Below are 15,034 nucleotides of genomic sequence, written 5' to 3'. Positions count from 1 at the left end.
CCTGGCAAGAGTGTATGCTGAATAAATATTTTTTGAAAGTGGCGATGAGAGAAAATTCACACATTTTGCACATGATAGTGTGAGGATCTTCTTATTTCTCTATTCCTGAGATAAATCAGTTCAAACCAGAACACGCACGCACACTAATCCCTTATCTGAATCAGATCATAGAAAGTGTACCTGAAATAAAAGAGTACCTGGGATAAGGCAAGGGTCTATAGCGTTTTTGCATACTGGTCTCCAAATCCAAGCCAGAGTGACCATGAAGGTGCAATAGAAGTGGCTTGGAGATGATCATCTGATCTCACAGTCCCCTATTTGCCAAATCTCCTATAACAGTAATAGTTGGGCATGTCAGAGTTCGAAGTCAGGGTGTATGTTTCATAAGCAGGGCTCCTCATAGATGAACCAATCATGTGCTAGGCTCCCTCACTGCCAATTTCAAAAAGGAAAGATCGATGGTTACAGTGTTACCTACAGATAGCTTGGACCTGAAGGCTTTTGAGTTTGGCCCATGCACAAGCTCTGCTGACCTAAACTTACTTAAAAGGATGGCATCAGAGATATATGACTAGACCATTTTGATGTTTGAGCCATGGAGCTATGGTAAATTCTTTCATATGCTGAGTTTTAATCCCTCTGTAGTTCTGAGTTTAAGCACCATAGAATTACATCATTTTCTTGCAAAAACTTCATTATCTTCTGGAGCTTAACACAGAAAAAAACCCACTAAATTCATTCTTTGTTTGTTTATTCAGCAATAAATTCCTTTCATTCTCCAGAGAAGTCAAATTTTAAACTTCGTTTTCACTGCTTCCTAATAGCTATACATCACCACATTAGAAGTCTAGATATCTTCCAGTTTTTGCAACAGATGTTTTCCGGTGAATATAAAGCAAATTTCTGAGCAATGAATTCTGATTTACTTCTACATGCCATTATAAAATAAGGAGGTGAGAACCCTCATCAGCAAGTGAGATGACTAGGCCAATAGTTCTGCTGTTGAGAATGGGGAACTATGTCCTGTCTCTTTGAAACTGTAATGTTTCTACTGGCCTTTGTACTTTTTCCTTACATCTACTATATTTATTTTTCTTTCAACATTTGTATATTCATGTTCAAACAGTGCTATCATGGGGAATACAAAGGTGAAAAAGGCATAGTCTGTGCTCTTAAGACATATACAGTCTGCTAAAGAAGACAACAGTCTTCTTTAAAGAAAATCCTAAGGGAATGCAGAAGAAAATGGTGAACATTGCTGAGGGATCCAGGAAGTATAGGTGGGCTTTGTATTGGGACTTGCAAAATGAGTAGATGTGTGCTGGACAAAAGTTTGGGGAAAATTTATCTAGGCCGAAGAAATATCAAGTGTAAAGACAGTTGTGAAAGAGTATGGAGTGTTCAGAGAGAAATGAGGATTTTCATTTGACTGGTGCAGAGTGGAAAGTGATGGGAAGAAAGGCAACTTAACACTTTGTATCGCATTATAATTCTTTGCTTAGATTTTTTTTTGGTCCTCCAGTATGCTTCCTGACCAGTGCTTAGCACACAGAGGATTAAATTAATGTTATCTTAATGAAGGTCTCTACCTTACTCCAGAGAACTGTAATTTTTTCTCGTGCCGACATGGCCTCTGACTCTGAAGTTTCTGATTCTAGTATAAGGAAGATACAGAACAATTACCAAATTCCTTTGTTTCTTTTAAGCTATGCAATATTTTCATCTGCCTTATCTTAAAGTTAGTCCTCATGGGGAATAAATGCTATGGCAACTGATGAAAATCAGGTTTATTTAGTAACTTGTTTATTCATACAACATTTATTCATTAAACACCAAGTGTATTGTTTGTACCATGTTATTCTAGAAAGAAATAAACTGTTCATGATTTGGAGGTGGATTAACTCTTTCAAGCTGTTATGCTATCATTTAGTACACTTAAATAGAGAGTACAGTATATTAACTGAAATAGTAAAGCATAAATTAAAATATACATAATTTAATGTATAGCCCTTAATTTATGTTCTGATAATACACCTTTTATTGGGAAGTATAAGTGAATCATTTATGACAGGATAAAAACAGTTTCATTTTATTCTTCATGTACTTTCCATATAATAGGCATTTTGCAGGAAAAAAAAATTTTGTAGTTTACCTTTCTTTCCAGCTTTATCAAAATATAATAGACAATTAGTTGCTCATATTTGCATTGTACAATTCAATGAGTTTTTTTCAAGTATAGTTGGCATACAATGATATATTAATTTCAGTTGTACAGCATAGTGATTAGAGATCTATATAGCTCACAAAGTGATCAGCCCAGTAAATCTAGTGCTCCTCTTCTCCCTTACATATTTATTATAACACTGTTGACTATTTTCCTTATGTAACACTTTATATCTCCATGACTGTTTTGTAACTACCTATTTGTACTTCTTAATCCCTTTGCCCTTTTTTACCATCCCCCAACCCCCTTCCCTTCTAGTAGCCCTCAAAATATCTCTGTATCTATTAATTTGTTTCTGTTTTTGTTGTTTATGTTGTTCTTTAGATTCCACATGTACATAAAATCATGTTGTATTTGTCTTTATCTGACTTACTCCACTCAGCGCGATACCCTCTAGGTCCATCAAGGCAACATCTTTTTCTATCCTCTTTTAGTTTGTGTGTCTTTTAATCTGAACTGGGTCTCTTGTAGGCAGCATATGTTGGAGTCTTGTTTTCTTATCCATTCAGCTACTCTATCTTTTGGTTGGAGCACTTAACTTTTTTCCATGAGGTACTTGTTGATAGGTATGTAGTTACTATCATTCTTTATTAACATTTTTCATACATGTTTTTTCTTCTTAAAGAATCTCTCCAACATTTCTTGTAAAGAATCCCTTGGTGATGAATTCCTTTAGCTTATTTTTGTCTAGGCAGTTCTTTATCTGTCCTTTGACTCTTAATGATAGCTATGCTGGATAAAGTATTCTTGGTCGTAGATCCTGGGTTTTCATCACGCTGAATATTTTGTGCCAAGTCCTTCTGTCCTGCAAAGTTTCTTTTGAGAAATCAGCTGCCAGTCTTATGGGTGCTCCCTTGGAGGTAACTAACTGCTTTTCTCTTGCTGCCTTTAAGATTCTCTCTTTGTATTTAATCTTTGGCATTTTAATTATAATGTGTCTTGATGTGGGCCTTTTTGGGCTCATCTTGTTTGAAACTTTCTGTGCTTCCTGGGGTTTTATGTCTATTTCCTTCACCAGGTTAGGGAAGTTTTCCATCATTATTTCTTCAAATAGGTTTTCAACTTCTTGTTTTCCCTCTTCTTCAGGTACCCCTACGACATGGATGTTTTTACATTTAATTTTGTCTCATAGGCTCCTTAAATTATTATCATATATTCTTGGCTTCTTTTTCTTGCTATTCTCACTGAGTGTCTTTGGCTTCCCCATCTTCTATATCACTGGTTCAATCCTCTTCATCCACTCTGTTTATTTCATCTAATATACTCTGCATCTCACATAATGTCGTCTTCATTTCTAATGGTTGATTCCCTTTTATAATTTCAATTTCTATTTCCATTTTTATATTTTTTATTCTTTTGTTAAAGTTCTCACTGAGTTCATCTACACTTCCCCTAAGTTCATTGAGCGTCTTTATAACCAGTGTTTTGAAGTCTATCTGTTAGATTGCTTGACTCCATTATTCCTGAATCTCTGTTTTGTTCTCTCATATGGTTTCTGCTTCTTTGTCTTCCCATTTTGGCTGCCTTTCTATGTCTGTTTCTATGTACTAAGCAAAGCTCCTCAGTCTCCTGGTCTTATTGCCGTGGCTCTGTGTTGTAGGTGTCCAGTGGCACAGACCTGAGAGGGGTTCAGCTGCAGGACAAGTTTAGCCTCAGCCTGTGCCCCTCTGGGGCCACCTGTTAAGATTCAGCCAGCATTCCACAGATGCTGTGCTTATAGTTGCATCAAGAAGCCACACCAGAAACCGAGGTCAGCTGCCACTAGTGTGAGTCTTGGAGCTGCTTGGCAAGGGACACAGGACTCACTGAGGACACAGTTGGATGTGGCTTGGGTGGGGCCACAAGTTGGGAGAGTCAGAGTTTCAGGGAATTCTTTGGGCGGAGCGACCTCTGTTATCCAGTTCCATGTTGTCTCAGTTACGGAGGCACTGTGTCCAACACTGGGAGGGGGAGGGCTCAATAGAGGAACAATGGATAAGGCTGGCACTTCTCTCCTGGAGAGATCCTTGCCTCCAGCCCTTGCTCCAACAGCTCTGTTCCCTTGTATCTCTCTAGTGCCTCACAAGCAGCCGACAGAGCACTGGTGCTCAAAGCAAGCAAGTCCATCACCATAAAATACAGTCGCAGACACGACCCCTTTAAAAGAAACATCTGCAGCTGCCTAGCCTCTGTCCCACTCAGCCGCTCGGGACTGGCAGCCTCACATCCTTCGCCTCCTCCTACCTCCTACTACTGCAGGATGATTTCTTACTTCTCTCCTAGTTATAAGACTCCTGTTCCTCTAGACCCCAGGTGACTCTGCTTGCTGTTTGCTCCATGTTACCATCATACCTTTGATGCAGTTGAAAGAGGGGATGAACAAAGCCTCTATCATTTATGCCATTTTGCCCACTCTCCTTGCCAGAAAATTTTGACATCTGCAGTTGCTAGGATTTGTTTCTTTGCAACATAATTGCTTGGTTCATTCATCGCAAAATAATTTAGTTCTAAAAAATTCATTAAAGCAATCCTTTTAAGACTCACTCATTTATAAGCAAAGTATTAGAAAACTTAAACATCTGCTACATGCTACATTCAAGTTAAGAGCTCTGAATAAAATAGCATTGACATTGTAAAATGTGGTGCCAGTATCGAATATTTTTAGTTAAGTGTTCAGTGAGAATTTGTCACTAGTGAAGATATAGCCAACTCGATTTTCTAAAATATTAAGTGTGTTCCTTCATTTCTTGGATGTGCTTTTGCATGCATATAATTGACAGAGAACAATATGAACTTAGCACCAATTCCTTACAACTAGACTGGCTATGTTGAATCAGTCTAGTCAGACTGGTTCTTGGCAGACATACTATTGGCCAAGTATTTAAACAAATAGGTAACAGAACAAAGAAAATTACTGAGTACATTTCTGTCCAAGCTTTTGTTTTCTTGATGTATAGTCCTTTCTATACTAATAGTAATTCCTAGTTTTCCCATGCATATCCAGTGTAAAGCAAGTCCATAACAAATAAACCTGCATTTTTATAAAATTGAGGTAGTACATTGCCTCTGGCCAAAAGCAAAGGGGTGCTTCATTTACTTGTCCCTTCTTTACATGGTAGGTGAAGGAGTATGATTTACTGGTGACTTAGCAAGTCACAGTAAACCAGCCCCTTTCATGAAAGAAATAGCAAGAAGATATCTATGTCGGCAGTAATTGATTTTGAGCTACTGAAAATCGTCATGATAAAAATTAACTTGAGAGATCGATTAATCCATCCCTTTTCTTAAAATAGTACCACATAGATACCTTTATATATGGATGAGCTTTTAACCTATTTTTACAACTCTTCTAGTATTGAAAAAAATGCTTTTGAATTATCAATTTAACTAGTTATATTTAAGTAGGATCAGTTGTAAGAATTTTCCTCTCCATTTTCTACTAATCTTTCATCTCTCCTTGCTTCTACACTCCTTTGTCCTCCTTATTTTTCACCTCTACTCAACATAGGACATTTCTTTTATAGGTTTCCAAGTTCGGAGGCCTTCTCAGGGTATCCATTCTTTGAGGTTTTGTCCAGAAGATTTTTATATTCTCTAATTCTTGAGTTGCATTAAAAATAATAATTTTAGTATTATCTTAAACTTAGAAGACTTCAAGATATTTTTACTTTGCCTTCAGATTTTGATTTATAAGATTTGTATTTTGAAATTATTTTTACCTTTTCTAATAAAATATTTGATGTTTCTATTATATGAATAGATACAACTTAAATTAATCTTCTGTGGAGGATAAAAGTTACAGAACAAAACTATTTCCAGGTTGATCGATTAGGATCCTCTTTAATAAACTATTATAATTTGAAATTCTGTAAGAATGTTATAATTTGTTTATAAACAAATATTTCTTCATTAAAATTATTAATATACAAAAATTAAAAATGCAAACACTATTGTACTTAAAGGAAAATGCTTTAACATGGGAAAAAACTTCAAAAATAGTTTTAAGGATTTCAGAAGTTTTATTTACATGTGGTCAACGTAATTACAAATTGTTCTGTCTAGTCATTAGGGAGTATCTTTTATAAACTTATAAAGAGATTTTCTTCTTAATATAGTGACAAGCTGGATAAAATCTCTCAAATGTTTCACAGATAATCCATGCTCAGATGCAATAGAATTTGAATTGAATGTTGTTTTGTTCGTACAGCCAAACCTTTTAACCTGAGAGAAGAATATTGTAATTTAAAATAAGCAGCAAATATTTATTACAATATGATTCTTTAAAAAAAAATCCATGGCTCCAAAAAAAAGTGTTATTTCCATAAAAATGTTAATTCCCAGCAGGGAACAATCAGACTTTTATCACTATTAAATCTTTAGTAGTAACATACGTAATATGACTTGGTTTTTAGTGTTTATGTATCCAAATCCTCTCTAGTGTCTCCTTTTCTCTCCTCCAAGTTCTCTCTTCTAAAATTACTATAGAAAAAATAAACCTAAATTTTATATAAACTAGGTATCCAGTGGTTTTTGACTTAATAATATAGCTAAATTCTTGTACCATTTGCTTCTCTTTTTTATTCCCCCAATATTTTATCTTCTATTTTGCTTCATCTGTTGTCACCACCCTGCTTTGAGCAGGAGTAGACTATTGGTGCTAAGGAGTTATAGTAGAGGCATTCCCCTAACAGGTGGCATGATGAACTCTGTCTTCTCTAAACTCTGAGCCCTATAAGCAAACCAAAATATCTCTCAGTGTCTAACTTTAATCAACTGTAAAAGGAGGGCAAATCAAACTTAGAATTGTTTGGGCCTCAGAGGCTATTTAACATTCTTTGGATTTTATGATTTTCTATAAGGTGATAATACTTTTAATTTTACACATGACAGTAATGTGCATGCTGCTAAGTAGTTTGATCAAGATCACCCTCTGATCAGGTTAATAGCCTTTCTTAGAGATGTTTTACATTTCACAATTAGCTGTTTTAAAACTTAATCGTAACTTATGAAATATTTCCTTAAAGTTAATTTGAAGTAATCCTATAATATTTTCTTATTGAATATGTTTTTTTTTAAGAAAGCTTATTTTTATTTATTTATATAACCCCTTTCTGCAGCAATTTGTTAAAAAAATGTTTAGGGTAAAGTAATAAACATTAATAGAAATTTAAAAATGAGACTAATGAAAAGAAATACACTTACCAGAAAGTCACTATGATTGCCTTAGATGTGCTTCACATTTGAGCTAATGCAACCATGCAAAAATAAAAATATGTGTAGTTTCATAATTTGTATCATAAAAAGGAAAATGTGTATTGGTTCACCTGAGGAAGCAGAGTTTTTCCTGGCACCATATTCTCAAAGAAACTTTTTATGAGAGTCATTAAGGAGAAGACACAGAAAAAAGGTACATTATGATTTACTCCTTTTTATTGTTGAATTGTGATTGCTTTGCTCACTTTGAGGAAGCAGAATTTTTCCTAGTACCTGCAATCATGACTATGCATGCGCTAATAGAAGAGGTACTCAAAATTAATTGTTGATAATAATGAATTTAGCAAGTAAATGAATGTAGGTGTGGGGTTAAAAAAAACGCTTATGAATTCTTATAAACTTTCTGTCTTGAGTGCTATAGTTCCAATATATAGTGCTCTCATCTTTCCATGTTCACATTAGTACTTAACACATTTTATTGTAACTTATTAGAAGTTTCCCCAGATTCTCACTTGATTGAGGGTTCAACTAAGCTGCAAATCCTGTCTTGTTTATTTATAACTCTTAAAACTAATTCCGTTGCCCATACATAGTAAAGTGCTCAGTAGGTGGTTTAATGGATGGGTGAATTATTGACTTTAAGTATATTTGTTTTCTCTCTCTTTATAATTCAGAATTATGGCTTGGAAACAGAAAATCTAAAAACCCTTTCTCACAAGTTGAATGCATCTGCCAAAAATCTACAGAATTTTATAACAGGGAGGAGAAGGAGTGGCCATTATGATGGGAGAACCAGCCGAAAATTGCCAAATGACTTTTTGACTTCGGTTGTGGATCTGATTGGAGCAGCCAAGAGTCTGCTTGCCTGGCTGGACAGGTAAAATCTTGCAAATGTTTCATAAGTAATCTTCTTTGGACACCGGTTTGAATATAACATTATTTCATGGTTTCTTGTGAAAGGATTAGAGAGGTAGAGAAATATCAAGTAACAAATGTCTCTTTATAATTCATAATATGAAATGAAAAAAATTAGATTAAAATTATATCTGGTTAAACATTTAATGGTAACACAGATTACAACTGTTTTTAAAAAAAACTAAATAAACTCATTTTTGAAAATTTTTATGAGTATATACTATGTTATATGGTTAAATAATCAAAATTTAAAATACATTTGTCTTTCACAAGAAGCTCTGATAATATATAATTTTACCAGAATTTGTTCTTGAATAAATATCAGTAGGATACACACACACATATATACATATAATTATATTGTTTTTTTTTAAATATGAGGTCATATTAAAAATAAAGTATTTGTACTTTAAAGTGAAAGTTAAGGTAATTTTTACTTATTTCTATATTATCAAAATTTAGATATATTAATAATAACACATAACATGATACTAAATCTAAACTCTAAGCTATATATTATTAACTTTTTGACAATTAATTGATGACAACATATTTCTTTTGCATTATGACATCATTAAAATTTAATTCTCATAATTGTCTAAACCACATTTATCAATTGTTTGAAGTAATTACACTTTAAATAAATAATTCTACAAGTTATACAATGGTCAATAAGCAAAATATATTTAAAATATGTCTTAGTCCTTAAGTAGCATAATACACTTGTTTTGGGAGGCTTCTCAGTTACCAGAAAGCTTAAAGAACACAATTGATTTTAGTTATATCTTCTTTACTATTACCTGCCTTATAATTGTAAATTTGCTCAGCCTCAATATTTGTATTTAGTGTATTTCATTATTTATCTTTTTACATTGGTACTCGTTAAATAAATAAATAAATAAATGAAATAGAATTATTAGGGAATGTTTTTACTTCTTAATGGCAGATATGGCTGTTTATAAAATCACATCAATAACTTCTAGAACACTATAATGGTTTCTGAAATTTTATTGTATTTCATAATGTTTCATAATGGCATTATTTTTATTATCTAATAAGATGCTCTTAGTAATGCCAATTCACATTAAACTCACATAAGTATACACACACATACAAAAATACATGCAAACATACACATAGCAATCCACAAAGTCAGTCAATGGTGTTTTATTTCCTAGGAAGAGAAACTGTGACCAAAAATCTAAAGGAAAATAATTTAAATCATCTGTTTGGCTTTCATTGCTGCAAAGGTTCTCAAAATGCTTATTTTATGTTATATCATACCACAGAGATCAATTAAACCAAAGGCCATTTAACATTTTGACCATAAAGGTGAAATATGTACTTGAAAGGAAAAAAAGTCAACTTTGTGATAACTTTACAATCTTCTACTGACTGAGACTTTTGTGAATTGAAAAAGGAAACTGAAGTTTATGTTTTGAAGCTCTTTTACAAAAAAAGCTCAGCTCCAGGCTGACTTGTGTATAATGATGATGCTTTAACAGTTTAACTTTTAAAAGGGAAAGAAAAAGAAGGAGAAAAAAATATTTGCCATGCTAATAAGACATTTGAACTTAATGCTGAAGGCATTGTTTAGGGTCATTGTTGTCTTCAGATCTGTGAATTTTGAGGATTACTTGGGCTACAGTGTTAGGAAAGATTAGAGAAGAAAAAGTCTAGAAGAAGGGAAACCAGTTAAGAGGGTATTTTAAGAACTAATCTTACTGCTGATACTGTTGGTGATTCTCATGCTAATACCTCCAGGCACTCTCATTTAATAATGTAACCCTAGGAGGGTTGTCTTCATTTTACTGATAGGGAAACTAGCACTTAAAGAGGTTAAGTTCAAAACCAAATGGCAGGTAAGTGGAGGAGCCAGTATTCAGACCAGGCATCTGACTACAGAATTGATCCTCTCCATGCTATTTATGGAGATTTTTAATTATAGAAATAGCAGTGAGGATGGGAGAATGTTAGAGATATTTATGCAGATAAATAAGACTTGGTGACAGGTACGATCTAGAGACTAAGGAAAAAGGACACATTCATAGTGAATAAAAGGTATCTGATTTGACTGACACAGTGGATGGTAGTGCTATTTATTATCAAAATAGGAGGAACGGGCTGTGGTGGAAGACAAGTGTTGAGTGTCGGGCATGATAAATTGTGATGGCTGGAGAATACTAAAGTGGAAAGGTCTTTATAGTATTGCTGCTCAGAAAAGATATGTTGATAGAGATTTGAGAATAGTTAAAATATAGGTGATCGTTAAAGTCACAGATAAATTAATATGTAGTCTAAGGACAGTTATAGAGTATATTCTTATTCTGTCCTATGTGTTTTCTATAACATTTACACCCTTCTAACACACTACATAATTTACTTATATATTATTCTTATTGTTTTTGTCCGATTACTCTTTATAGGATGTATACTTGAAGACAGTAGGGATTTTCTTATGCTTTGTTCAGTGATATCACAATTATCTAGAAGAGTTCTTGGCCTGTAGTGGATGATCAATAAATATTTCTGAGTGAATGCAGAGAACTGGGATGAGGAATGAGCTCTGTGAACTACCAACAACAGAAGAATGATTAGAAGTTTAGCTTATTGAAAAAAATAAGAAGGCATAAGCAGAGAGGTGGGAAAGAATTAGTTGAGAGTAGTGTCATGGAATCAAAGACGGTAAAAGTTTTTGTTTGTTTTTTGGTTTCGTATTGAAATTTCAGTGTTGTTTTATTTTTTCCAACTTTATTTAGATATAATTGACATATAACATTGTGTAAGTTTAAGGACTCCAACATGATGGTTTGCTGTTTATTATAAAATGATTACCACAATAAAGTTAGTTAAAACATCTATTCCCTCACATTATTACCTTTTGTGTGTGTGTGGTAAGAACATTTAAGATGGGAATAAAGAGTTTTAGTGGAAAAAGGAAATGGTCAGTAGTGTCAGATGCTGCTGAGAGATTAGATAGGGTAAGGACTGAAAGTATGTAGTGGACTAGAGAATCAGGATATATGTGACCTCACCAGCAACAGTTTAGTGTTTTTACTTAGAACTCATGAAAACTGGAATGCATGGATTGGTAGTGGGTTAAAGTTAAGTGAAACTCCTCTTTGAATAAATTTTTCTGTGAAATGTTTTGTCCTTCAGGATAGTTTTCTATCACATTAACTTTCCCTTTTCATAGATTCTTAATCTTTTAGTGGTGATGGAAAAGAGGAAAGGCAAATGATGAGTGCTACTTCTATATTTGGGAACTCGACTTTGCTTCTTCTTCTTGCCATGGGTTGTATGAATATCTAAACTTCTCCTCAGTGAATATACATTTCAGAAGGTCTCAAAATCAGTTTAAATGTAATAGGATTTTATCTATAACTGCCAAGTTAAATGTTTAGGCTTTTTGTTTTCCTCACATGTAGTCCAGACTTTTATTAGAATTAGAATTAGAATTAAGAATTAGCATTGAAAAAAGAGATGCAGCATGACAAAGGAATATGATACAATTCAAAGAGGAAGTAATTCTTAGGAGTGCAGCATATCTAAGCCTTTATTTGTACTTTGGTATTTCTCTTCAAATGCTAAAAAGTACCGCTTTTCTGTTTTTGTCCTTGATACCTCAAATCACTATATAGAATTTTATTTATTTAGAATTCATTTCTTCTTCTACTTTGATCTTTTAATATCATTGAAAAATTTTGCAGGTTTAAGACTTAAGAGTTAGGGTCTAGGAAAACAAGTGTTGGCAAGGATGTGGAGAAAAGGAAACATTCGTGCACTGTTGGTGGGATTGCAAATTGGTACAGCCAATATAGAAAATAATTTGGAGATTCTTCAAAAAATTAAAAATAGAACTATCTTATGATACAGCAATTCCACTTCTGGGTATTTATTCAAAGAAATGCAAAACACTAATTCAAAAAAATATATGCGCCCCTATATTCACTGCAGCACTATTTACAGTAGCCAAGATATGGAAGCAACCTAAGTGCCCATCCATAGAAGACTGGATAAAGAAGTTGTGGTACATATATAAAATGGAATATTACTCAGGCATGAAAAAATGAAATCTTACTATTTGCAGCAACATGAATGGACCTAGACAGTATTATGCTAAGTGAAATAAGTCAGACAGAGAAAGACAAGTACCATATGATTTCACTTATGTGTGAAATCTAAGGAACAAAATAAATGAACAAACAAAATAAAAACAGGTTCATAGATACAGAGAAGAACTCATGATTGCCAGGTGGGAGGGAGGGGCTGGGGAGCTGGATAAAAAAGGTAAAGGGACTAAAAGTACAAATTGGTAGTTATAAAATAGTCATGATGATGTGAAGTATAGCATAGGGAATATAGTCATTAATATTGTAATAACTATGTATAGTGCCAGATGGGTACTAGAATAATATGGGGATCACTTCATAAATTACATAAATGTCTAATTATTATCTGTATACCTGAAACTAGTATAAAATAATATTGAATGCCAACTCTAATTGAAATTTTTTTTTAAATATAAATAAGAAAATAAATTTAAAAAAAGAGCTAAAGTGCTAGGGGAAAAATATTTACAATTCATAAAAACTCCAAAATCAGTGGTGCTTCCATTCAAATGTTTATTTATTTTCAAAAACCAGCTTCTTACGTTTCTTAACTAAAATAAAATCTAAGGCTAACAAAATCCTTTTTTTCTTCCCATTTTAAATATTGACTTGAATGAAACAGCAGACTTTCCCAGAGGAAAAGCCTCAGAGATGAATCACAGTTGGTAGCTTTACTGTTTATTTTCAATGCATGGTTTACTTGTCTATTTTTAAACTACATCCTGCTGTTTTTCACACTTCATCTTTCTTGCAGTTTTATATGGCATTGCCAAATCAATCTATACTTGGAGTTTTACAGATCACTGTGTATATCATGTTGTACAGCAACATCATTAAAAATGTTCAAAATTGTTATTTATAGAAGTGTATTTTCCCATTTATGGTGAAAGTTTTTCTCTCATTTTTAGCATAAATACCTAATTTTGATTGTTTCTGAAATACCTTTCAAGATCATTCCATTTTGAAGAGATCAATGAGATATCTTTTTATATCACTGAAAACCTTCAAAGTGTTTAAGGCATAAGAGTTAGGGTATGTTAAAAATAAAATTTAATTAACTAAATTTTAAGATCTAATTGGCTTTATGAACAATTAATGAATTGGGCAGCATCCCATCTAGCAAGCAGAAAGTAGCCCAGAGGAGCTGTACAAAATGGAAGGCTTTTATAGGCAGAAGGGAGCTGGGGAAAGGAAGCTACAAACAAAAGGATTACTTCAGACAAGATGACCTTCCCTTAGGGGCCAGGACTTCAGGGGTCTTATCTGGCAGATTACCTCACTAGTGTTCATCAGAAAATTCTAGACTGATTGGTTTAAAATTCTACTCCTGAGAGAGGCTGAACTGCAATTGTGTTGGTTTGTCGACATGGGGCTTAGCACAAGTGACTCCATTTGGGGCCTGTTGAATTTTTTAATGGGTCCTGAGGAAAAAAAAATTTTTCTTTAAGAAAAAAGTAAGATTTCTTTCACATCTTTAGCCTTATCTAAGGAAATGGTTAAACTAATTTCTTCTGTAATAGGAAACTATAGGACAAAAATTAATTCTATAAAAGGAAAAATATTAGAGACAAAGAAAACTACTTCAAACACTACCAGATACCGTGGCTCGTTGTTTGGTCTTATTTCCCCTCATATGTTCACTGCTCCTACTGGGCACCTCTTTTTCCAGAGATGAGCAGCGATGTAGCATTGCCACTGTTCATGGACTGCCCTGCAGCCTCAGTAGTGCTGGGAAATAGTAAGGCCTTCCAGATTGCACTATGAATTTAACTTTTTAGCTTTCCATATTAGCTTCTAATTTGATTAGGATTTCTTAACCAGTAGCAACCTTTTCATAAATGTAATACTTTGGTTTGAAAAGAATACACAAAGAATAATTTCTTATAGAGTCAAAACCTTTACACTAGAAAGAAGTATAAGCATTGAATTATCCCTGTGATTTAAGAAAATTGCGTACTTTTTAAGAACTAGGTAGGGCAGTTTCTATAACATGCATTTATTGATGAGCCAAGGATTTTATCCTTTTTTAAAGAAAAACTTTCTGGCATTGAAAAACTTTTCTGCCATGAATTTTATTTCCTTTAAAGCCACTATGTTCTTTTTCTAAGTAGCTTGGGGTTTTTTTTAGAGTTAAGAACGAATTCCTTTCTTTGTTTTGTTTTTGAGCCAATCATGTTCAGTTACTCTATAGAGATTAATTTTTTTTTAATTTCATAATCATTAAGTCATGATTGAGTGATCAGTTTTGGTAACTCACAGAGATTGGAACCCTGTCTGACAGCTTTCTTTTATTAATGTACAAATATATCCAAAATCACCAATACCAAACATTAACATCTGCTGGCTAAGAATTGTTCTTGGTGTGGTTGTATATGATTTGCCTTTAAAACTAAAACTCTAGGAGAACTCACTGCAGGATAAAAATCAATATTTTCATTGGTATATGTTTAGATTTTTTCTGGTTGTCTTGACATTTAATCTTCAGCAAGAAGTTTGTCCTACTTGAAATACGAGTGTCCAGAAAAGTGGAAGACATGCCTTAGAATTCAGTTTGCTACAGGCATTCAGTCATCAGCAGGTTTTTCTTTTG

General features: G+C 33.5%; 1 protein-coding gene across 6 annotated transcripts in view; it reads left to right on the top strand.

The window, feature by feature from the left end:
* CNKSR2 (connector enhancer of kinase suppressor of Ras 2) overlaps nt 1–15,034 on the top strand; it is a 265,996-nt gene that overhangs the window by 65,008 nt on the left and 185,954 nt on the right. For all 6 annotated transcript variants that reach the window (XM_006911616.2, XM_006911617.2, XM_025046618.1 and 3 more), the window contains exon 3: nt 8,092–8,294. In XM_006911616.2, the coding sequence (XP_006911678.1) occupies nt 8,092–8,294 (203 nt within the window). The remainder of the gene's footprint in view (nt 1–8,091; nt 8,295–15,034) is intronic.

Source organism: Pteropus alecto, unplaced genomic scaffold, assembly GCF_000325575.1.
Source record: "Pteropus alecto unplaced genomic scaffold, ASM32557v1 scaffold23, whole genome shotgun sequence".
NCBI classification, from domain to species: Eukaryota; Metazoa; Chordata; class Mammalia; order Chiroptera; family Pteropodidae; genus Pteropus; species Pteropus alecto.
Note: the sequence above shows the minus strand (reverse complement) of the source record. Positions and strands in the feature narration are given on the sequence as shown.